Raw genomic sequence first — 26,012 nt, 5'->3', positions numbered from 1 at the left:
GCAGGCAGCAGCAGCAAGGAGGCAGCAACAGGCAGGTCACAGCAGCAGCAAACAGCAGGCAGGCCAAGCAGCAGCAAACAACAAGCAGTAGCAGCAGCAGCAGCAGCAGCAGCAGCAGCAGCAGCAGCAGCAGCAGCAGCAGCAGCAGCAGGAGCAGGAGCAGGAGCAGGAGCCTACGTACATCAGTGGTTGCTGCGATGATCGCACGCACGCAGGCGCGCGCTCGTTGTCTTTCCGCGCGCAGTCTCTGCCTGCATCACGCGGCCTGGTGACATGCTCATCTAGAGTTCATCGCTATTCTAGACCTTTGGTTTATTGCACTGTAAAAGCCAGCCAGGCTATGTCATCACTAGTCTGACACTAATAAATTGGTCGAGAACCATTCCTTGTGGGGCTCAGCCACGGGGGCTTTTGAAGTCGGTTGAGCTCACCACGGTGACATTTGATTACGGCGTACGCACTTTAGGTGGCACGCAGCGGTCGCCCTCCGCCACAGAACATTGCACTACTTCGTCTCTTTAAAAATGCGTTTTCTCCATTTTTTTGTGGTGTTATTCGAAAATTGGAGTGTAAGGAATTTCCATTTCACACGTAAGGTCGAAGCCTTATAGATATCTAGAAAGCATAAAAATTGAAATTGATCTTGTGGAAAAATTATGCCATGCAGCCCATGCTGCCAAGTGATGTAGCCATGGTAACCGGGCCAGCGCGTTGTGTGTGAAACGGGATTCGGACAACTTGGCTGGGAATTTGCATCATGTTGCCGGCAAAAATTCAGAGTGAAGTCTGGACTTTAAATCTGCGCTCATGCAACACGAATAATGTGTATGTTGCGTACGCACTGCAACCTTCAAGGTAGCTTTGAGAAAATGTTGTGTCATGCTTATTCAGGCCTGCTATCTACGGGCGCCATCTAATGGTGAATTCCACCCATACAGACGCTGTTATTCACGCACAGAATTGGGCATATGTATACGGTCGGGATGAACGCCGATGAAAAACGTGTTTGCCACACCTACGGTTACTGTGCACGCGTTAACGCGCGCCGATTACGTAGCGAAACTACGCGACGGCTTCTAATTTCATGCGGATAGCAGCCCCCATGCACATCACCGTTCGCGAGGGTAATTGCACACGCTTTGCGACAGGCAGCAAGAGGGCAGCGATGAGGGAGAGCCCGGGCGGTGTCTATTGATTCTAGAATAACCGACACACCGTGCTACAAATATATCAACACTTGCTCCTTGACGTGACACATTTCACCTCGACCTGAAAAAATACGGCTGACAGAGTATCTCGCGTTGTCCACAACAGAAGATGACAGGCGACATCTTTTTGAAGATGATTGCGACCCTGTGGCAACAGAGCACTGTAGACACCTACTCCAAATCGTTGCCAAACATTCACGAAGATCACGTTTTTCTTTCGTACTCGCAGAACATAAAATGCGTACGTAATCCACACCGAATGCATGATAACGTGGCAAGTACGTTGTATTTTACACTGAACGCTCGCTCCATCCATATTACCAGGAGCTAATAATGACAAATTTTGTCATTATTAGCTCCTGATATTACACGACCACGACCTTCTAATAGTAGCTGGATCGCGAGAAAAAACACTTATACGTCGTAAACACCTATTCCGACAGCCAAGACAATTTCGCTCAAGGTTTTTCTGCATCGCAATCAATCACCAGTCAGTCGCTCGTGGGTAATCAAAGCTGCCCTTTATGAGCAAACAGCGAGTCACTCACTACTCGTTCCCGTGCGAGTGAGCTATGTGTGGCATGATGTTACCTGTGTCGGGCAGTAGCACTACGTGTCACATGCGCAGGTGTGGGTAGATAAGTACTGTGTCGGTGTCTCTGCCTACGCATATTAGGTAAGCTACAGTAAACGACATGGGGCGGTGCAAATAATAAAAAAAGTGCAGCTTCAGAATGAAGAAATACATAAGGAACTTATAAAGACCACCGACTAGATAATTGCAGAATGAAGCCAAATAAAATCAGGATGCTGTTTGCACCTTCGTTGAACAAAATTCGACGACCACGTATGCATTCAGTTCATACGTATACTTCGGTACACACACAAAAACACGTAGGCGAACACACTCGACGCTGCGCATGCTCAACAGAAATGCAAATTTTCAAGATCGTCAATAAGCCATCATTACCATAAACGCACGATGCGATACAGTTGTGCATAGACGGGGGCGTTACGCGTTCCTGCCACCAGCTGGCGCCAGCACTGCATGAATCCCACTAATCAGTGATCAGTGCGAAACTGTGCAAACCAATGCACCGCAGGCGGTCGCAAAATCAGCGGCAAACGTCGCCAAACGAGCCGAATCATGCCGAGCGCGACGAACAACCTTCGCTCGTGAATTTTCGCTCGGCTCGTCCTCGAAGCCGATCGAGTCAGGCGGCGCGCAACGTCAGTGATAAACGATCTCGCATCTATTCGCACTTGTAGGGCACCACGCAGATCGTCCGAAATCAGAGTCGCATCGTTACCCTTGCCCGCCGGCGGCGACGTGCAGCGCCCGACGGAAATACATGCGCGATGAAACAACCGCCAGCAACAGCACTGACACGGAAGCTCATGCGCTTACCGTTATCTGTCACCAGGTGGCAGCAGGCAGCGCCCACCCACGTGCACTGGTAACCAATGCTGGTTACGCGTGTGTCTTCACTAATTTATTATATCACTTTCAATTTAGAATTTATTAGCGTTTATGAAAGTAGACTACCACCCCGGGTGCGTCGCTGCTCATATTTCGATGACGTAATTTTGCGTGACGTACTATGCGCGTGCACAACAAAGAAGACTCTCTTTGTCATTTTAACAAGTAATAATATATATAACAAATTAATATTATATATATATATATATATATATAATATTTTACAACCTTCCCACAATGTGGTGCTACCACCTTGCTCTGACCTTCCCAGTCCGTTTCATAAAGCACACGCTGATCCCAACCATCACCTCCCTCACAGCACACCGGGATGCCACCCCTCTCTTCCATATCAGTCGACTGCTGCCTCTCCACCCTCCCCCATCTAGCCCAACCTGATGTCCCCACCACACACTCATTATCTTATATGTTATCAGGATTGTCATAATGTACAGGGCCGTCGCTAGGGATGTCGGGATATAGACTATATTAGGTGATGTCTATTATTATAGAATAATATTAAATTATATATAATTATATTATATATTATTTATTATTATTTATTATTATTATATATGTTATATATTATTTATAATATAATAATATTATATTATAGGATAATATTATAGGATAGTATTACTATATTAGGTGATATTATAATATTCTGTGAGTCTATATTATGACACTCGTGATGTTATATCACTATATCCTCCAAGATAACCATCCTCCCACCAAGATCACAGTTTTTCCACATCTGGGCTTGAGCCCTCCTAGCCCTCCTTCACCCCTTCACTTACTACATATAATAGTATAATAATAAATATATAAATATAAATATATCATAATATAATAAATATAATAATAAATATAAATATATAATATAATATATATAATAGTACTCTTTCACGAGCACAACAGACGTTGCAGCGCTTCGAGTCAGGCTAGGACGCCAACGCAAGTCAGCTCGGGGGACGCGCGAGAGTTGTGTTAGCACAGTAACCTAATTAAGAAAGTTTGAAGCGATTTCTTCGCAAAGATTTGCATTCGCCGCACGGCAGCCGACTCAGAACGCGTCATGCATGACTGCCGAGCGGTTCTCGCAAATCAGCATCGAACTGCTGGAGGCATGTTTCTGTATAATTGCGTTTAAACAGCAGATAAGCTCTTGCCTATCAATTTTAATTACACGCGTTTGTGCGTAGCTGCGGCAACCCATCCTACTTGTACTAACCAGGAAATGCTGCTTTCCTGCTATGCCTGAATGGATGTTCAATTGAATTACAGTAGGCTGAGCAGATAAGGATTCATGGCCTATAAGATTCGCATAAAACTGGTTTTCCAACATCAATTTTAATGAAAAATTATGAATAGCTTAATGTCACTAAATTTAATTAGACTTTAGAACAAGGGTAAACAAGCCTTTTTCCAATTTAGCCACAGGTGTGGTGAATGATTAGCGAAATTCGCCACACTGCACAGAAATTGAGTAATTAAGTTCCTAATTTGAAAAGTAGACAACAAAACATCGTGTTTTAAAAACTTTATTCAAAACACTGCGTGGGATTGCGTCAACAGTCAGGCATCAGAGGGTGGAATAGGAAATGACAAGTTGCAACCAGCACACAATGTCAGGAAAAAGGCTTGTTACATATTACTGCGAGCGAAAATATGGCAAACTCACTTAAGTTGGCCACTCTTCCATTGCTAATTTGCCAATCGTGGTGATTGGTGGTAAGGTTGCCCACCCGTGCCTTAGGAGCTAATTAAGGTCATAACTGACTTTTTAATTAAAATAACTGTCATGTTGGCAGTTTCATGGACACCGCCCCTACAGTAACATGTGCTCACCAGGGGGCAGCACACCCCAGTATCGTTACGAATAAAATGCATAATGATTATTGGCACGCTATTGAATCCTTATAGATATACTACGAGCGTAAAACAGGAAATGCTTGTTCATGAACCACATTACAATAGACGGATATGCCTTTCTCTTACCTTCTCTTTCCTTCTCTGCGGTGATACGCTGCGTGAGCGAACCCTAGGTTTCTGCGGCTGAGTTGGGAAGCCCTTCTTTGCATTTGTCTTGTAGCCAGCCTCCCCCCTGCTCTCGCGCTTTGGGCTGCTCTCCTTCTTCACCTCCTCCTTCAACGACTTCTCCTTCATGACGCTGATGTTCGTCTTGTTCTTCTCGTTCTCGATGTTCTCTCGGATCTTGCTCTTGTTGAGCGACGTGCTCCGATTGTCCGACCGGCTCTCCGTCGTGCGATTATCGGGCACGACTTCCGACACCTTACGATCGGATCTCGGGTCCGACGCCCGCTTATCAGCCCGCACCTCCGACGTCCAGCCTCCGTCACGCCGCTGCAAGTACGTGTCGAAACTCACCGGGCGCGATCGGTCGGATGGGGCGAGCGTCGGGGGCGGCGCCGGCGGCGACGGAGCGGCGCTCATCATCTTCGGCGGCGACGACACCTGCCGAGAGATGAGCCCGTTCGTGTTCATGATGCGCCGCTGGTACTGCGCGCTCTCCTGCTCGAGCTCGCTCAGTATCGCGTCGTTGATGCGGCTGCCGATCTGCCGCGGAGACTTCGCGACGTACTTCGCCTTGTTGTTGTTGTTCTTTCCGTCGCCGACGTCGGTGAGGTCTTCGTTGGAGCTGCTGCGTCGCAGACACACCGGCGCCGCGTCGTCGGCGTCCGGCGAGCCGACGTCGACGTTGCTGCGGCTGCGGCGCATGCTGTCCGACTTCTTGCGCCGACTCTGATTCTTGACCATGCGCGGGGTGAGGCGCGGCGCATCGGAGTCGCCGCCGCCGCCGCGGCCAGATGGCGCCACGTCGCCGCGCGTCTCGTCGCGTTCCTCCGAGCTGCGGTCGTCGACGTCGTCGCGCTCGCTGCTCTCGTGCGATTGGCTGGAGTTGTTGTCCCACGAGTTGTGGCGCTCGTAGGTGGAGGCGCTGTAGTCGTTGTCGGTGTGCGCCGACCTCTTCTTTGCCGGCTCAATGTTGAGGGCGAGGAGGCTGCCGCTTGGTGATGGGGAAGACTGATGTCGCTGCCGACTGGGGCTCTCTCGGTTCTGCCGCAGCTTGTCCATCGCTGCAGCTGCTACTGCCATCTGTGGGAAGGCAGCGGTATACAGTATTCAGAAAACACGGCATTTTTTACGCGTTACAGAGCTGCAGTTGCTGCTGCCACCTGTGGGCAAACAGAGGTATGAAGTATTCAAATACACACAATTTCATGCTATGTATGTATTATAATATATCGTTGGATTAGCAAATATATACAATTTTACTTAAAGTGATGTGGTGAGAAAATCGCACTGTAGAGAATATTACTATACAGGAAACTGAGACGCAGTGCCTTCAAAATATGTCTGGAATTTGGTTGGGAATGTGACATACCGATTATTTCTTGCGAAACCACACAACATCTGTTGTGTACAAAACCAAACGTGTCAAATAGCATGCATTTCTTAAATCTAAATAATTTCATTAAATGTTCAGGAATATGTATTGTATTGAGAATGCTTACTTTTAGAACTTGATTTACCATATTAGTACTTACAAAAGTGCATTTTAATGGTTTAACAGTTTTAAGTTTTATCAATTGTACCAACTGAAACTTAGCAGGGACAGCAAACACAATAAATTTAAGAGATAATAACATTTTGGTAAGTATACTTAGGTAGGCTAACTCATAAATGGTCAACAACAAAAACATATATACGTTATGCAAGAATGCAATTGAAAATGTCCGGCTATAAGGTCGTGACCATGCAGTAAATGCTACTTGCTTGTTGCCTGTTGTAGACAAAACACGGCCTCTCTAGCAACTCTCTGCTTCCACTCTATAGGGGTTGTGCAAAATGTGGGGCTTACCTCCTCCTGCTGGCGTTTGATTTCGTCAGGGGTGGGTATTGACTGCTTGCTGGTGGGGTAAGTGACGCGTTTTGGCCTCGTCTTCAGACTGCGTGGGAACATCACCAGGACATCATACCACCTGAGGATACAAGAGCAACAGTGATTACTCTCACTCACGTTGCTTCATACTCATAGCAGCAGTTGCTCCCTGCTCCTCTAACTAGCTGATCTCACCTTCAAATTCCAGCTGGTCGGACACCAAGATTCATGAAATGCATCACAAACTCTACCATCTGTAGTCACCAGACAGTTAGCATTAACACAGTCCACCTGAGTGACTGACCCAACACCAACTCTTAAAATTACTACGTATATAAGAGCGTTCAGATCCTACTCGTTATACTTATTATCAGTTAGCGCATCGAATACAGCACCTAGTTGATTTTTACCAAGCACCCCACTATTCAATAACATTACTAGGATAGGAGAGGCCGCACGAGATATGCCTCAGCCGGGCGAATATCTGGCACGTATTTCTCCTGGGGCGGGTGAAGAAACGTTCCGTACCAGTTGATTTCCTCGCGGCTAGTGCCCTTGAGATACTCGCTCTTGCCAGAAGCGGTCACTGTGATGGAGTATTCGTGACCAGTGGTGCCTTCGGATCTCAGCACATCCGTACACTTGTTCATGTCAATAACACCTTGGGGAATGGTGTCAGGCTGTAACAACAATAACACACAAATATGTAAACGCATGCGAGAAATAGAGACAGTAGTATGTCAGAGAGAGGGAGCGAGAGAGGTGGGAAGGCCGTGAGAGAGAGAGGAAAGAACGAATGGGATGAAGAAAGGGAAGGAGAAAGATAAAGGGAAGGGTGATAGGGGGATGGGCAGAGAGAGAGAGAGAGAGAGAGAGAGAGAGAGAGAGAGAGAGAGAGAGGTGGGAGGAAGGGAGAGAGGGAAGGATGGAAGAATGGATAGAGGGAGGTTGGGAAAGAGGGAAGTATAGAGGGAGGGATGAATGGAGGGAGGGAGGAGGGAGAGAAAGACAGAGAGACACGAGAGAGAGTGGGGTTGTCGGCAGAAGGAAGTAAGGGAGAGAGAGAGAGGAGGGATGGCGGAAGGAAGGAAGTAGAGGGGGAGGGAGGGAGGGAGCAAGGGAGAGAGTCTGGGCCAGAACCAATGTACATAAAACAGTCCGGCAGATGGCAGCACAAACTGTAAGCGCAGCCGTGGTATATTTGGTATGCTGTGACGCGCGCTAAGACCTTCGACCTTCGACCTTCAGACGCGCGCTGAGACGCTTCGCACGTGCAAAGATGTTACCCGGATGTTTTCAGCAGAAAATACGGGATGAGGTTTTCTGAAAACGTATTGCTATTTAAAAACACCGAAAATCAAACAACCCGAAACACCACAGCCTGTATTAGGGCAACTTTGTCTCAACTGTCAGCCAAATCATGACAATCATAAAAAAGTGTCAGTGTATCACTTTAAAAATTCATCTGCCACTGTTATAGTTATTATAAGTAGCATTTTACGTGGAATTCGATCGTGGCGTACAGTGCGACTTCCATGGACAACGACATAAAAAGCAAACTGACCGCTTAGTTCACAGTGGCTCCGCCACAACATTCGTATGCAACCACCGCAGGCAACAGGCGTTCTGAAAAGTTGAAAACCTTTCACGTCACATGCCATGACCAGATGTATCGAAAGCTATAGGACTGTTTATGTATACACCGCCTATCGGCTATACCTACAGATGAACAGTTGCAGACATTGTAATAAGTGCAGCATCGACGCAATTTACAAACTAGAACATACACATGCTTGTAGAAAATAGCGAGCATGCCAATGTGTCTGTTTGTTTATGTGTACAAAAATCTCCCTGAAACGTACATGAGTGTAAGCCAGCATGTGACGAGAGTTACTATGACGGTCAGCGCTCATGACGACCCGTTAAGAATGTATAGCCGCCAATAGTTGCTACCACATAGAGCATGCGCAGGGAGCCAGTTGTCCACTACACTAACAGTTGCTACCACATAGAGCATGCGCAGGGAGCCAGTTGTCCACTACACTAACAGTTGCTACCACATAGAGTATGCTCAGGGCAGTTGTTCACTCGCCTATTCTAAGGCTAGTGAATGACGAATTTCCCTTGTTTATTGAAGTCACACTCCTTCCCTATTATCTACTACTGATATATATATATATAGCAACGTACACGAGGCTCGTGGCGTCAGTTGTGGCTCCACGCCTCTTTCTAGCATGTACAGTAGACGGGAGGGGCGCGCGGCTACGCGCACTGGCTGCAGAAGTGGGGTAAATATTTGTCCGGCCATAGTTCACTAGGGACAAGCGCGGATGCAATGGTCACTTAGCACGGCACACCGCCGCTGTCAATCAGTAAGCAGATCGTGTGCGGGAGACGAACCTGAGGTGGTGGTGACAGGCAGGTCGGGCGGCTAATGTAGTGAGACAGAGCTCTGTGTGGGGCATGCACTCAGCTTGACACCTCGTGGAAGTTACTGTAGTAAACGCGAGCAGGAGGGGTGATACTCCATTAGAAGTGTTCCCAACTTTAATGTCATTAATGGTCATAATAACATATATATACATATATATATTGGTCATATATTAGTTTGTGGTTTAATGTCATTTAGGTTAGGGTAAGGGTTAGGGTTAGGGTTAGAATTATCAATCATTAATCATTAATGATATCAAAGTTAGGAACACTCTTAATGGAGCATTAGCCAGCAGGAGCGCGAGAAAACTACAGTGTAAGCGGTTATTCTGCAGTGTATTCACCATGAATTGATGGTTACGATGGTTATGATGAAATGTGACACAACACTAGATCTACGAGGTCATTTTCTAGACAGTGCTGTTATACGTGACACAGGGACTCCAGTGTAACGCGCAACATTGCAAGGTGTGCGAGTCATTGCGAAATTGCGAAGTTGGTACGATTCGGCAATTCGCCAACTCAAAGTTGGCAGTGTAAACCCGGCTTCAGGCGTCAGATAAACACCAGCGAACTCTTGAAATATAACTCTTTCATAGAAACTAGACATATACTAACGAGCGCATTTTAATTTCCGAAAGTATTTAATATTCGGTCTGCCACACTTTGCTGAAATGCAGTGAATATATTGTTGAATCGACCTCCCCCATATCAATGTGCGCCGCACCGCGCTACAATCGTGTATATTCCCTCAGCATCTCAATTCTCTTATCTCCCGTTCTCTATATTTTCTTATACTTTCCTTGGACCACTCTCAATCTGTCACTTTACTTCTATTCCGTGTGCACCCGGACGCACGGACCCACGCGCGGACGCACGCACGCACTCTCTCGTGACTTTACTTCTACTCTACGTGAACTTCCACAGTAGCAACGTCCCTGGCACACGTCCACGCATATATATATATATATGCAGGAAGCCGCGACTGGTGCCAAACAAAAGACGGGAAACGTAATCGCATTTCAAACGCAAATACCGCGCGCTGCCTCGCAACGACGACGACAACAACACGGACACTAGTACTGAGTCACGCTGCGTGCGGCGATCCACCCCGGTGCGCTAGAGAACACGAAAAAAAACCCGCGCGCGATCCCAGTTCTCGGAACTCGCAGCATCCAGACCGTGCCTGCCCGCCCGCCCCCATCGCACCGACACTGTTGCTGATGAGCTGGCGGACTTAATTACGAAAAACAATTAACTGCGATGACGTCACGTCGCGCGTCCCCCTGGCAACTTTAACCTCCCCGATAACGACAGACAACGCTCCACGCAGAGAGGATGCGACTCGCGCGAGACGGATCGTCATGGCAACGGGATGCATATACATATACCGCGGCGACGAGATGGCGATCCGGCGACGACGGCTGCGCGCGAAAAAGAGGCTTGCCGTCGGCCGTCTGTTTTGATAAGCTCATCAAGGAGTCATGTGATACTAACAGTAGCGGGGGTTGGCTGGCTGCGTGCGTTGACATCTGTGGCGGCTCAGGTCACGTCATAACAGTCTGAGAGCAGGCCGCCCCGATGACAGCTAAACACACTACATATCGCAGACGCCGGTGGTAGACCTCAAAACCATGCATGCACGATGAGCGCCCAAGTAGCCACAGGCACTTGGCGCGTTTCAATAAAATTTAATGCTAAATAAATACGAAATCTATATTTACTACCAAAGTTTTAATGTTTCTCTAGTCTCTTTCACCTATTATTGCCGACAATTTCCTGTAAATGCCGTCCAAATGCTCATCTGCAACACATGCTGGCTGCCGCACGCTAGCTGCTGCACACTGACATATAAATATTTATTTTTATTTTATTATATTATTTTTTTATTATTTTATTATATTATATTATAAAAATAAATATATTTATGTGTCAGTGTGCAGCAGCTAGCGTGCGGCAACCAGCGTGTGTTGCAGATGAGCATTTGGACGGCATTGATAGGAAATTGTCGGCAATAATAGGTGAAAGAGAGTAGAGAAACATTAAGACTTTGGTAGTAAATAGATTTCGTATTTATTTAGCATTATATTTTATTGAAACGCTCCAAGTGCCTGTGCAAGTAGCGGCCGCATGAACACCCGCGTAGCATAATGTCATCGGATTTCGTTTTAACGTAAAATAATGGCGGTACTTCTTCGCTTCTATATAATACCTTATCTTCTCCTATGATTTGGAGATAAATCCAAAATATTTAGTGAAGCAATAAATTTTCGACAGCCGATAACTGATCGTCCGCTTAAATACGGATACGCACGGACCGCCAGGACGTCAATGCAGCTACGTGCACACTCACGGCTGAGTCTCATACATAGTGTCAAGGATAGTGTACGTTCACGCGCGTTCAATGAGAAAGCACCTGCAACAGTATAGCTATCAGATTACAAGTAATCATCATAAAAAAATCGTCATAAAATAATAAAAGAAAAGAAAAAATCGTCATAAAAATCGTTTTCTACGCATTCTAAGCGTAGAAAACGAGAGAAAAGGATTTGCAGACCAGACGGAACTAAATCAACTGGTCACGACCAACCTATAACGAGCGTTGTGGTCATTTTACACATCTACAATGACAGCATCGATGCAGAGACTTGTTCTCGCGGAAGAAAGCAAAAAATCCCCTAAACGTCCACCCGCGGTGATAGCAACCCGCCATCTTACTCTACACGCCCTCTCTGTGGTGAAAACAAACCTATAGTACAACCCCCCGCGCGCCCCTGGGGCATAGACATGGGTTGCGTATCATCCAGTATCATGCGCGATCATGATGAAACACTTTTTTGTGGTTGTTTTCTAATTGCTATGATTTCGAAGCTATGTAATGTAGTCGATAACTAACCCTCGGGATTGCAATACACACGCACGACACGTCGCTGGAATGGCGGGTTTTTGCGCGCAAACATCCTCTTGTCTGTTTTTCTACTCAGTCATGCACACGATATATTATGGTTGAAGAGCGCGAGGAAACGCAAAACAACGAACGAAAAGGTTTCCGACGTGACTGCGTAGTTTTATCGTGCGTCTGTACTTGTAGGGCGAGCAAATAGATATGCACCACGGGGCTGGCTGTATATGAAGCTAGGGATATGGTCTTTGTTGCCGCACGCCTGCCCGCAGATGTGCCAAGGTTCAACCACCAGACTTGCCATGTGCCCACCCTTGGCTTCAGTAACTCTGTAGCCGTAAAGGCGTAAACATACATGCACGTCAGCGACAGACAGTTTTGCTCTAATTTTCCGCATTCTAGTCCAGTACATCTACCATACACACCCAGTACACATTCTAGTTCAGTATATCCAATGCTCAACTCAGAGGCGTCTAGCCCTTGAGCTTCGTAACAACGCAGCTTCTCGCATGTGATCACTCCCTAGCCTCACTAATCTATCTACACACGCATTCACACACACGCGTCTGTCGGCGTGTGAATAATTTGTAGGGTCGGTGTGCCGATCTAATGAGGCGTAGACACACACTGCAGACACACACGTGTGTGCAGGAACGTGCGCGCACACACACAGACACACGCACACACCTACGCACACGCACGTACACAGACCCGCACGCACACACACCCGCACACAGACCCGCACGCACACGCACACGCACACACCCCCCTACGCACACGCACGCACGCACGCACGCACGCACGCACGCGCGCACAACACACACACACACACACACACACACACACACACACACACACGTACGCACACTGTGTAGACCTCCTACTGTGTTGAGTATAGCCAGCCCGCCCCGGCGCTATACATGCCCCCGCGGCACGGCGTGGCGATCATGATATTTCCCGCCTATTAGTACTGAAGCAGCAGACCCTGATGCGGATGCTGCACGTGTCTAACAGCAGGGCTTCGTGGTGGTGGGGTGGGAGAGGGGGGGCGTCTACAACAGCAGCAGCAGCAGCAGCAGCAGTGGAGCGCTAAGACGCCGGTGCTGCGTGTACGTGTGCACCAGACGAGCGAGTGTGAATGTAGCCGGTGACCGCCGTACGTGGCCACGGCGCCTGCCTTGCATCTGATGATGCAGCTTGCCATCTTGTTCACACAACGATCCGCACCCAGCGCGTGACAGAGCCAGCGCTGTTTACTGTATTAGGTTTAGTGGGTGGTGGGTGGTGGTGGGGGGGGATGTGGAGGAGGGGTACGTACGATGGGTGGGTGGGATGCTGTGGGTGGTAACGCTGGGCTAGCGAACTACGTACGCTAGTGACACGAGACACTAGACAGATAGCGACACCGAGAATGCAACTGCAACGGTGGAATCACGAGAATCCGTGCAATCGCCGGGATCCTTCCCGTTTCCTCCATGATCATTCCCGTTGGCTGGCGCGCGTATCCTAGTTCTTGCGAACCTGCTGTTATTCTGCATCTGTTCCGCGAGTCTCACAACGCAGACGTTCGGATCGGTTACATCCGGGTGTGCTGGGTACAGTTACAGTTCGCAGCCCGCACAAGTCCACTCTCATGACCGAGAACGGATGAGCGCAGTTACGCGTGATGTCATTTCAGATATATCATCAACTCCTGATTAATAGGCAACAGGAAACGGAGAGAAACGCGTTGCATTCGAAGGATTCTTAAAGTATTCAGAGATTTTTTAACTGATATAGAGGAATCCCGTTGCTCCTCTTGGCCGATATACGAAATATGAATGAAACGAAATGAAAGTGTTGAAATGAGACGAATTTATGACCGCGCACAGGCGTATCGCCGAGTTTGCAATATTTCTATGACATTTTACCCGTGTTTACTGGCTTTTAATTGTTTGATAAAATTATGTGAAATTGAGAGTTGGTCAGTAATCGTTGTGAGACAGTGGTTGAACTTGATATAAAACCGTAAAGATTATAGCCTGTGTGTAACAACAGGAGCCCTGTGAAAATTGGCGCCACGCCTAGAAAAGATAAATTTAATATAACATCGTCAATTATTTTCTTGTCGAAATTTATAATTCATTACTGTCATAAAGTGTATGCCTGACAACGGAATAAGACGTCTGTCATTTTAAACAGTACGTATCACCTTATACATGCTAATCTTAAAATACAGGTATTCTTTGAAGATATGTCTAATGCGTTCACGTTATGGCATAAAGTTTACATTGCGTGATACTCAAATATACGCGAATACATAATCTATAACTACATGGAATAAACTCGTGCCTTGAGATATAATGAGGCCAGCTCCACAATAGCATAATGTATACGTTCCGTGATTGAACTTAAACTGGTTCTGACAACCTACCCCACGTCCCTTACCTGGCCCAGGGATGTTCTCACCTTGCCCCAAGCTCATCTACTAGCTACACCACATACACTGTCACCTGTATTCTCCTTACCTCGCGACACTATCCTAAACGTTCCTTACTAACTTACCACTAGCTATATCACTTTTTTATACCATCTTCTCCTTGTTGCAGCATACCTATCCCGAGCTGCCTCCACACGCATTTCACCATCTCCCCTAACCGTACCCAGGAGCGTATAGCTAACTCATTTCACCATCTCCCCTAACCGTACCCAGGAGCGTATAGCTAACTCATTTTGCGGGGTAGCAATGTTTCGTGTGGCCAACGTTGTTGGCAGTTGACCGAGGACAGTTCGCTATTGGCTATGCAATAATATCAGGAGTGGATAATAGAGAGTTTCTATATATAGGATAATAGTAGGATCATAGTAGGATAATAGGATAATAGGATAATAGTAGTCTCTATTATCCACTCCTGATAATATCAAGGGCTAATAATACATTAAATACAATTATAGCCTTCTTCATACGCTCTTGATAATATCAGGAGTAGATAATAGGGAAAGGGTCTTCCCTTTATCTACTCCTGATAATATCTATATATTGGCCTAGGTGGGGAACAATCCTCCTGCTCCCCCCGCGCGCAAGCTACGGTCCTGCTATCACGTACCTTCTCAATTGCCCCTGTTGCACCATACCATCTTCCACTACATAATCTTAGCTGTTACGCCTTTCTCCCTAACTATCCGTCGCTGTACGCGTTTATATTATCACGGACAACCTACGTGTCATACTGTTCCAGTGGAAAGTCGCTCTGAGGTGCACAGACAGGTGACAGACATTGTGTTGTAGGGGAGCATATATAGCACAGCGCATATTATGTGGAAATATTAGGAGAAATAAGAGTAAATAAACATTAACACTACGGTAGTAAATACATTTGGGATTTATGTCAATCGTTATTATGTGTATCATTTTGTTATTGGAACACGTGTGTGCACCACAAGTGCATGAGGTCTAACCCTAGCTGCTCGACCTTCCCCTAAGCTGCTCTCACATGTACCAGACGACTTTGACTCGGTTCTATTAGTGTCAGCCTAATTAATTGCTCGCGAACTGACAGACCTGTGCTTTACTAAATAACTAATCCAACGATTTGCGTACAAGTGGCACGTTATAATTGCTGTGATTTTTAGCGTGTGCATTCAATTACTTCATCAAACATGCGGACCTATCACACAGCCTTTATATAACACTAAACAGGTTGATGTTTGACTTCTGCGCACGTAATTATTCTCGCGTGCACACGAACTGGAGCAGCGAGCATCTAAGGACGTAAACGTTCGTGACTGTTCATCCACCGGGAAATAGATCTTACTGCATCCACTAACGGCTCATCGGTCCACTTCCGACAAAGGATCGGTTTTGTGGGAGGTGCGCGGAGCGAGCGGCTCAATGCGGAAAACACGGGTCATTCTAAGCCACTTCGCATGCAGACACGCATAGGCAGCCAGCTCATCGAGCATCGGCTGGTCAAACAAGGCCAAATTTGGCCGCAGGTCCGTCCGTCATTGTACTGTCACGTTTGCATGGGTAAGCGGAAGGAATCCACCGACGTCCATATATTATCATGGCGTTCGCAGATCACCTGTCGTTGTCCTGCTGACCATGTATGCACGCACGCACGCGCGCGCACACACACAATCTTTCTTCCGTCTCTCACTCTCAATCCACGCCGCCAAAGACTACACCTACCTACTTTCCTCCCTGCCTACCTACACACGTATATATCCATCTGCCAACCTATCTGCTACCACCATTATAGCAACAAGCCATAACAAAATGTATAGACATTCGACAGCTAATAATATGATATCTAACAAGAATTTCATTTCGTCACGACAGTCGTGAAGCGGTCGAGCACACCATGGTGGCATATAACATATAACAAACGATGCGAGGTTGCACATCGTAGCGAACGACCATGGGAGAGTCGCACACAGACGTCTATCTATGGAAGAGGGGGAGATGACACTTGAGAGAGAGAGAGAGAGAGAGAAGATGAGAGAGAGAGAGAGAAGATGGTGAAATAGAAAGAAGACCGAGAGAGAGACAGAATGATAGAGAGGGATATACATACAGAGAGAGAGGGGAGAGAGAGAGAGAGAGGGAGTGCGTGTGCATGCGTACGTGCGTGCGTGCGTGCGTGCGTGCATGCGTGTGTGCATGCGTGCGTGTCTGCAGATACTACACGCAACGTGGATGCGCACCGAAAACACGCGTCTGAGCAAGATATCTAGAACGTCGAGTTCTTCGCCAAAGGAAAAGAAAAGACAAGGCGATATGCATTCACTTGCCCTCGGAAGGCAAACAGGAGCGACGGAACAGCGATGTCCGTCGCCGCGTTCTTTGTCGTTGTTATTCCACGGCTGGCCTTAATCTGAGCGCGATGGCGACCGACCTCATTATAACACACGTACACGCACACGTACACGCACACGCACACGCACACGCACACGCACACGTACACGCCCACGCACACGTACACGCCCACGCACACGCACACGCACACGCACACGCACACGCACACGCACACGCACACGCACACGCACACCTCTCATCGAAGCGTGCCTTGACTGTGGACGCACCGCCCGCCATTGTCAGGTAAATTACACCTATACTGTCAGTCTTCGTCTCCCTCCCTCTCTTTATGTATCTCTCTATGTCCCTCCCTCCCTCCTCTCTCTCTCTCTCTCTCTCTCTCTCTCTCTCTCTCTCTCTCTCTCTCTCTCTCTCGTTTTGCGTGTGTTGCTCTTTCGCTCTCTCTCTCTCTCTCTCTCTCTCTCTCTCTCTCTCGCGATTTATCTCCGTGTCTTCTCTGTCTCTATTTATACCTCCAATCTGTCTGATTTTCTTTCCCCACTCTTCTCCTGCGCCTCTGTATCTCTCTCACGCTCCCCCCCCCTCTCTCTTTCTCTCTCTCTCTGTCGATGTACCGATCTCTCTCTCTCCCTCTCTTCACTTCGCCCGATCTCTCTCTCTCCCTCTCTTCACTTCGCCCGACCGTCCTCTCATCGCACTCAGTGCGCACACGTAGAGCCTACAGAGCTGTCATCGCAGCTTTCACTCGTGATCGAAGACGCCTATACCTAGTTTAGATTCTGATTTCAGATGCAGACACTCAACGCGAGGCGTTACCTCATGTTTGCTAATGCCAAGGACTACTTGCGCCGCAGGCAACTCGACTGAAACGCGCGCAGCACAGCCTGAGATCTAGGTTAGCTTCGACACAGATCGGCATTAGTTGATTAGAGAGACAGGAGGATTGATGGAGAAGTGGGCGAACGAGAGAAGCCGGGCAGAGCGCTCGAGCTGGGTCGGGAGAGAGCAAGCTAGCACGGGAGAGCACCGCTGTAGCACAGGCACTTGGAACGTCTCAATAAAAAAAAATCAATGGTAAATAAACACGAAATGTACCAAAGTCTTAATGTTTCTCTACTCTATTTCGCCTATAATCACATGTAAATGCCGGTCAAATGCTCATCTGCAACACACAAGTACACCGCACGCCCGCCCTGTGCTGCGTGCACAAACAACATGAATAAGAGACTCCCTTAATAAGAGACTTCATGAATAAGGGAGTCTCTTATTCATGTTGTTTGTGCACGCAGCACGGGGCGAGCGTGCGGTGTACTTGTGTGTTGCAGATGAGCATTTGACCGGCATTTACAGGTGATTATAAGCGAAATCGAGTAGAGAAACATTAAGACTTTGGTACATTTCGGGTTTATTTACCATTAATTTTTTTTATTGAGACGTTCCAAGTGCCTGTGCGCTGTAGGTTCACCCGATCACAGGCACTTGGGACAGAGTCGGTAAAAACTGAAAATAATATGAACGCACATTCACAAATACTACCGTACCTCTCAATTACAGTTCCGCTGTTGTGTCACTGTATATCAAGTTATCAACTTTCCTTCATAAAAACTAACGCCGAACGCTCCCGCACTCTCCGCTGCGAGTGTGCTGTGTCGCCCATTATAATGATAATAATATATAAAGAAGTAAATCAGTATCGGTATGTATATAGCCAACACGAATAGCTTCACGCATATACGCAAAAAAACACATAACGTCAACAGGCGGCTGGCTTCGTTGCGGAAATTTTTTTTAACCCTGTACAGACCACTCGTTACGTTGATGGATGACATTTAACGGCGCATATAACAACCGGCTACCGATGGTCTATATTCGTGGCTACTATCCCACCGCCAAAAAAACCACATGTCCACTGAACTCATATTACGCTCTAGCTGAGTGTTCGCTGAATGCTTATCTGCTTTGCCCCCGGAACAGCTTGAACCTTCCGGTGGTCTTCCGCCTAATCCCTCCATGATTTACAACGCGAACGAACAACAACCCCATTTTGCTCTTCATGGTGATTGCCGCTTCGGTGATGGGAGACAGGCGATGGCGAGTCAATGACCATGTTAATCTTAATACGTCCACAGATCCGGCACACACGTTTTCCGATTGGATTAGCTATGTTAAGGACTGCAGTGTGATGGCATGGCATCAGGAGTGTATTGATACACTCGTGATGGCATCATGTTAGAGTGAGTGGTGCCGTCATGTGACGAACATAGGCCTTACCAGTGTGTTCTGCTTGCATCTATGACAAATACGACATACGCATAAACGCTCTCCTATGACACTATTTGTTCCTATGACAAATATTGTTGTATGTGTTGTGCGCAGAGTTTAGGAGCGCTATTATGAACGCAAGCAGTGAATTTCAGCTGTATAGCGGAACGAAGTTGACTCGCCAAGATTTGTCATAGGAAGAATCTTCCTATGACAAATAGTGTCATAGGAGAGCGTATAAGCGTATGTCGTATTTGTCATAGATGCAAGCGGAACATGTTGGCCTTACGCTACCTCGTGTGTGAGTATAGACAAAAAAGCATGCGCCCCTGCGAGAGGCGAGTGGCGCACTCTTGCAAGCAGTGCGCGCGGCCTTGTGAAACAAGAAGGCATCACTGAACGAGGATCACATACGACGCACGTGTTTCTCTCTCGGAAATTTTTGAAAAAAAAACAGTTTCCGAAAAAAAAAATAAGTTCGGCTTTCCTCACGCAGGGGCAGATCCGCATTTCCGAATTATGAATCAAATCCTTGAAATAATCCTCAAATAATCCTCAGCTTTGAAATAAATTTAAACACTGAATCAAGCCATATGGCACACGCAATCGGCTTTGAGGCAACGTGTCTGCGTTATTTGATAAGTACCAAAGTTATTTCAAAGCTAATGGCAAGAGAGTGTGATGCGGTGGAAATTGTAGAATTAAGATTCCTTTCCACTGTCACGATCAGCACGTAATGCAAACATTGTATCAAGATCTTGATTGTATCCTATTGGCAAACGACAGTAGGCCTACTGATAAAGGAAACGCATGTGAGGCAAAGACGATGACGCTGTGCATATCTATGAGACCAGATGAGACGACATGCAGAAGAGAATGTGTGAGCAAGATAAAACGCATGGCAGTGTGTGTGTGGAGGGCGTGTGCGTGCGCGTGCGTGCGTGCGTGTGCGTGCGCGCGCGCGCGCGCGCGCGTGTGCGTGTGTGCGTGTGTGTGTGTGCGTGTGTGTGTGCGTGCGTGTGCGTGTGCGACACAGAGACAGACAGAGAGAGGGCGAGAGGCGACTAAACCTGCAACTGGATGGGTGCGCCCTGTATTGCAGGGCGCAAGGGGTGTAAGAGAAGGCCACACAGAAACTTCGCGGCGGCATACAATGCTGGGTGAGCAAACTCTACACGCAGCGGTAATCATCCCGGCCTCGCCCGCGCTCTCCGGCAGACCCCGTCGCTCACGAACAACGTCAAATAAAAATGCGCGCGGTGCTGACGTGCCGCTGTGAAACTCTACGCGTCTCTTACTCATCCTTGGTGCAAAGCAAATAAAGATACTGGAAAAAGCCGACCCTAGGAATGGCATCGGTTCGACGACTGAAAGGATCCGGATGCTGTTGATCCAGACCTACAGTCCCCGCAGGGATCCATGCCTACAGCGGCCGGATGTTGCTGATTCAGACGTACAGCGGGCGGATGTTGCTGATCCAGACCTACAGTGGCCGGATGCTGCCTATCCAGACCTACAGTACCCGGATGCTGCTGATCCAGACCTACAGTACCCGGATGCTGCTGATCCAGACCTACAGTGGCCGGATGCTGCTGATCAAGACTTACAATGTCCGAATGCTGCTGATCCAGACTTACAGTTCCCGGTATGCTAATTTTTATGCATGCAAGAATTTACGCCCATCAAGATGGAATGAGACAGATAAGCATCACAATTATGCAATGAATATCCGAGCAGTCGTCTTCCGACGCAACAACGACGCGTACGTGCCCATGAAGTAGACAAAAACTCGTGCGAAAAACGAAATTCTCTCTTCGTCTATCGAAATTCTTTATCTGGACGTAAAATCTTCCATCTCAACAAACTCCGGATCCACACAGCCAATGTGATTTTGGCACGACGCCAGCAGAGACGGCGCGGGGGTTTAGCGATCGCCTTGAAATGTGATTTTACAGACGTGCGCCCGAGTTCGGTAAACGCGAAAATGGCCTTTGCGAAAAGATCTCGCACGCCTCGAAAATAGTCTCTAATAAGAGTGAAAATCTGGAGAACACCCACTTGTGTATATTTAGAGACGTGCGCAGTAAACCACTGCCAGTCGTGACTGGGAACAAGGATGTGCAGCTGTTATAAGCGATCGAGCTGAAGAAATAACAGGTTATGTTCGCGGGTTCGAGCGCGGTAAGAAGTACTAACGACGACTGCTAGCGAAGATCTCACGTGATTGGTACAAATAACAACTGTCGGGAATGAGACGTTAGCAGGGAAATGGCAACGCAAAAGAAAGAGGCAATCTAGCCGTAGAGGAACAGCTCACACGTACACCGCAACCATAAAAATCAGGTCAACAAACAAATGACAGATATTCAACACCAGATCCCACCCACCGCACAGCAATACACGGCGACGAATATATACGTGAGAAAAGTGTCTCATTAGTCATTACATCGCCAGTCGGCGTCCACACACGACGGCGGCGATGTAACAATCACTGCCCGTCTCACTACTAACTTACTGAGTGTTTCACCTTAAAATTTGATAGCTGTTAACTGCTACACGTGAAACATTAACGAGCGATTATTAAATAATGAAAGCAGTATAGAAACAAAGCTAGGTGAAAGAAAGATCGATAGGTACATTCACCAAGCATTGCATGACCGGGCGTCGTACGCTACCTTCATGGCCAGACAGCATATGCTTGCTGGCTGAGCATCATATGCTACCTGGCCGGGCATCATATGCTACCTGGCTGGGCATCATACGCTACCTGGCTGGGCATCGTATGCAACGTGGCCGGGCAAAGTATGCTACCTGGCAAAACATCATATGCTACGTGGCTAAATTAAATATCAACATCTACCTGGCTAGGGATCGTCAGTTACCTGGCTGCGTTCGCTGCAGGTACTTACATGTTCATCGAGCGAATAGGTGAGTTCTCCATCGTCGTAGAGCACGAACCAGCGCCGCTGCCACCTCTGCGAAACAACAAGCAACAAGCGAATGAGATCACCGGCTCCGGTACGACGCGTTCATAACGGCTCTCGCGCAGCGCACGTGTTCGTTTCCATGCTCCGCTAGCAAACAATCAGATATCGCACGCAAATAAATACTTATCATTGAGATGCGCGTAGCGGAGGATCTGATGTCTTTGGAATATCATTCACGGGCTCCTCGAATGATGGCGCTTTGTGGGGCTGCGGGCGATTTTAATATAGAGATGCTTGAGTGCGAGTGAATATGTATGGGCCGCGATCACTCAACAAAACACTGACACACATCTCCGGCATCTGGTGTGTCGATAGGTATTACGCGCGCTCCACGTAATTGCGTCGTTTCAAGTTTACCGCGGACGTGTTTGATTTCGTAATCGACAAGAAAGCGTTGGGCTCGCTGGCGTGGGCGCTTCGTAGATTCACTCCCTATTAGCGCGCTCTCTTCGCACACGCCCTTAACAATAGCACCCCACGCGTCGTAAATAATATTGTAAGCGTGGTCCCGATGTGCGCTTCTCGTCACTGGCGTTAACAGTTAACACAGCAGGCATGTGCCGACCAGCCGCTATTGCCTGGCAACCCTACAGCAGCTATTCACGTGTAGAGAAGCTGCAGAAGTTGTTCTGCTCTCTACTACGACCGTTCGCACTGTACCCACACTAAACCGTGGGAAACCATAAATGACAAAAAGATCCCCCTGCACTGATCGTCTGTCTTTTACGGGGCGGTATTACCCACGTGTGTAATATACAGTCGAGCTATAAAGCAGCGACCGACCATACTATGGAAGCGCCGCTGCGGGGTATCGAGCGTCTGCGCGTGCATGCTCTTTGCATTGATTTGCCTTCGCAACGACAAGTTTTAAGACGGATGCAACGTTGCGTATCTCTCATATATACAGAACTGTGGAGAACGGTTGCTCTCCCGGTTGCTCGGCGAAAGATTGTTCGTAAATTTACATTTCGTATATACAACATATTTATAATAAACAAATTTATGTAGAAATTGTATACAGCTGCACACTGCTGTGTTGTTAGTCACACCTATGCGGCTAGTAAGAATCATGGGCAAAGGTGGCAGATAACGCTCCGATAAACTCAATCTAACTGCGCGAGGGTAACTATAGGCGTGCGTGTGAGCGCATAGCTTTGAACTATCGGCTCATTTTCGGGTAGAGTTACTGGGCGACAACAAAAGACGAGAGTCACAATATGACAGTAGCCAGCCGCCAGCCACCTGCCTCGCTTTTTTTATGATATTCAAAATGCTTTACACCGGCACTTTCGTTTATGGCCTAGCAAGGATGAGAGTGACCGCCCGATTACCCGGTGTCATGATTTTTACAACGCGAGGCGACAGTATCTGGTCTTCTCCCCTAGGGAGGTGATCTGCCTAGGTACGGAGTAATCCGTATTCTTATCAGGAACGGCTTGCCGGGATGCCACTGTAGCGTAGTATATACACCCCCGCGGCAAGCGTCTACCACTCTAGTGACTCTACCATTGCACATGGGCATGGACACGGGCATGTCTACCAGGTCGCTTCGTCACTGTGACTCGGAGTTGACCTTTATTGTCCATGATTCGCAATGTAGAGGAGGGACGGTTGCGACAGAGGGTGTGTATTCCATGCTACCAAGAGCGTAATAAGAAGTACTCTTCTTAATACGCTCTTGATGCTACGTTACCTCTACTGCTCCCACCCAGCGGACCCCACGTGCCACGACTGAGAGTCCCCCGGCAAAGTAAGGTTTACACGTGATGCAATGCGAGCGACGAAAGCAAATAATTGCGAATTGTAATCCGTAGACTAGTGTGAATTACACGCCACATCGCTTTCCGCCACCGGTTGAATGTATGGGTATTTGCAAAACTAGGTTAGGCGATTGATCGCACACAAAAATCACGTTCGAGCGTCCTCGGATGATTTCTGTCCCCAAAAGTGGTCAAAATCGGAATCCGTGTTGAATAGGGTCAATAATGCCGCCTTTTTAAAGAAAATCGGCGTCATTTAACATACCATAATGATTTCAAACTATACTTATTGAGAATATATGGGCACTTATCTCTTGGGAGTAGCATAGGCAAATAAAGTGTTTTTTTCATATAGTAATACATACAATCTGTGTAGTTATGGTCAGCAACGATCTGCACATAAACGGTAGGAAAATTTGTAATAAGAAAATTGGTCACACGGAACATTTTTCACAGGAAAATTGATCACAAATAGTAAACCTCGATATGCGACTGCAAATAGTAAGGAGTATGGAAGAAGGAGCAGAGAACGTGGAGCAGCTGAGAGAGAATAAGAGAGAGAGTGGGATCTGGTAAAGTGATGTAGGGGGTAGCAAGAGCAAATGACGTGGAAGCAAATCAGAAGCAGAGGTAGGGAAGAAAGAGGAAGAGAGGAAGGAAGAGTAGGAAGCGGGGTAAGGCAGGAGGAGCAATTCAAGCCACACGTCTGGATCACCGCTAGGTCTCACGGCCCTGCATACTAACCGCCCCCAGTGACCCCGCACATACCCGTAATTAATAATTATACGAGTGCTTATTAGTGCACTTTACACGTGTTTCGAGGAATTTCCAGCTCCACGGCCTCGTGTAATGACGTGGTCCTCCCGCTGGTCGGTGTGGCAAACACGACGGATTGCATCGACGCAACCATTAATTAGCACTGTCAGAAGGTTTCGAGCAGCAATTACCTACACGGGCGTGTTATTTCACAAGCTACCAGACTCATCTCGGCGGTGCGTATATACCTAACCTGTCACCTTACCCGCCGTCTGCCTTTCAGCGCATCGCACACGAACGACATTTCTAGATAGTGTTAGATTTTCAAGTTCATTGTGTCCGCGACAGACGGGGGTTGGTTTCAGCGGCTAATTCATCATCCTCACACAATTGATCCGACGACGAGCGTTAATAAAACAGCTATTTCTCTTGCAGGCTACCCTCATACGCAGTCTGTCTCGCGGCCATCAGACAGTTCCGTGATACTTCATCTCCTACCGTCTCACTAACACCGCCCCGCAATAATATAATGACAGTATTGCCCCGTCTAGACAATTATATAGCGATGATGAGTGCCGCTGCGCATCATCTTTCTGCACCATCATGCTAATCGACAGTTTTAGAACCTTCGTCTCGCGGCACTGCGTACGACATGCCATGCAAATACACGACCTTAGTCGGGCCGGCCTCCTAGGCTCGGCTGCTAACGTAGCAAAGAAATGCAGGCCACCATCGACGTGTAGCTGCCGCGAACCCAGCTGTCAGATGATATAAGCCTCTTACACGAGGACGCGGCGGCAGATATTATGCGTTTAGGCCTTTTAGGAGTACACGGGGACACGCACGTATGATGCGACCTCTGATCATTCAAATACATAGCCTTCTCCTCGGTGAGGAGGTAACATGGGTGCGCGTGAGTCCGTGCATGCGTGCGTGCATGCGTGCGTGCATGCACGCGTGCACGTGGGCCTGTATGTACGTGCGCGTATGCGGGGAGGTGGGTATATAGGGAGCGCGCGTGCAATTACGTCATATAGTCACCTTCCCCCATACCGTAAATTGTATTAGAGTGGAAATGCACATCAAGATTAAACGTATTTGACTATCGTTGATGGTGCCGTTCTGCCGACCACGCACATGCCGATAGCTCGTGCCTACGCACACCTCCCTCGTCGCCAATACGTAATGAGCCCTGGCCTTCGGGGCGTAGGATTCGACTATACTTTGAAATTTCCGGCGTTGTAATCTCACGTTGATTTAAAACTATTATTGATGAAATAAAGCAAAAAATATATTTAATAATGTAGACAATATAGGTCCTAGCAATTAGCGGGAATAGTACTGATTGCTCCAGCATAAAAATTACCATAAATTCGTCGTGAAATAGGCTTAGTACCCAAACATAGATACATCGGCTTTTGGGAGATATGAAAACTGTTGCTTTGGTAGGTAGGTAGGTAGGTAGGTAGGTAGGTAGGTAGGTAGGTAGGTAGGTAGGTAGGTAGGTAGGTAGGTAGGTAGGTAGGTA

General features: G+C 47.6%; 1 protein-coding gene across 1 annotated transcript in view; it reads right to left on the bottom strand.

Moving 5' to 3' along the window:
* The window catches only part of LOC106820817 (myosin phosphatase Rho-interacting protein-like), a 107,752-nt gene that overhangs the window by 47,895 nt on the left and 33,845 nt on the right, over window positions 1-26,012 (bottom strand). Inside the window, exons 4-7 of the mRNA XM_014825388.1 lie at window positions 21,891-21,956; window positions 7,118-7,269; window positions 6,569-6,689; window positions 4,684-5,802 (exon numbers count right to left, since the gene is read on the bottom strand). Of these exons, the coding sequence (XP_014680874.1) occupies window positions 4,684-5,802; window positions 6,569-6,689; window positions 7,118-7,269; window positions 21,891-21,956 (1,458 nt within the window). The remainder of the gene's footprint in view (window positions 1-4,683; window positions 5,803-6,568; window positions 6,690-7,117; window positions 7,270-21,890; window positions 21,957-26,012) is intronic.

Source organism: Priapulus caudatus, unplaced genomic scaffold, assembly GCF_000485595.1.
Source record: "Priapulus caudatus unplaced genomic scaffold, Priapulus_caudatus-5.0.1 Scaffold49, whole genome shotgun sequence".
Classification (NCBI taxonomy): Eukaryota; Metazoa; Priapulida; class Priapulimorpha; order Priapulimorphida; family Priapulidae; genus Priapulus; species Priapulus caudatus.
Note: the sequence above shows the minus strand (reverse complement) of the source record. Positions and strands in the feature narration are given on the sequence as shown.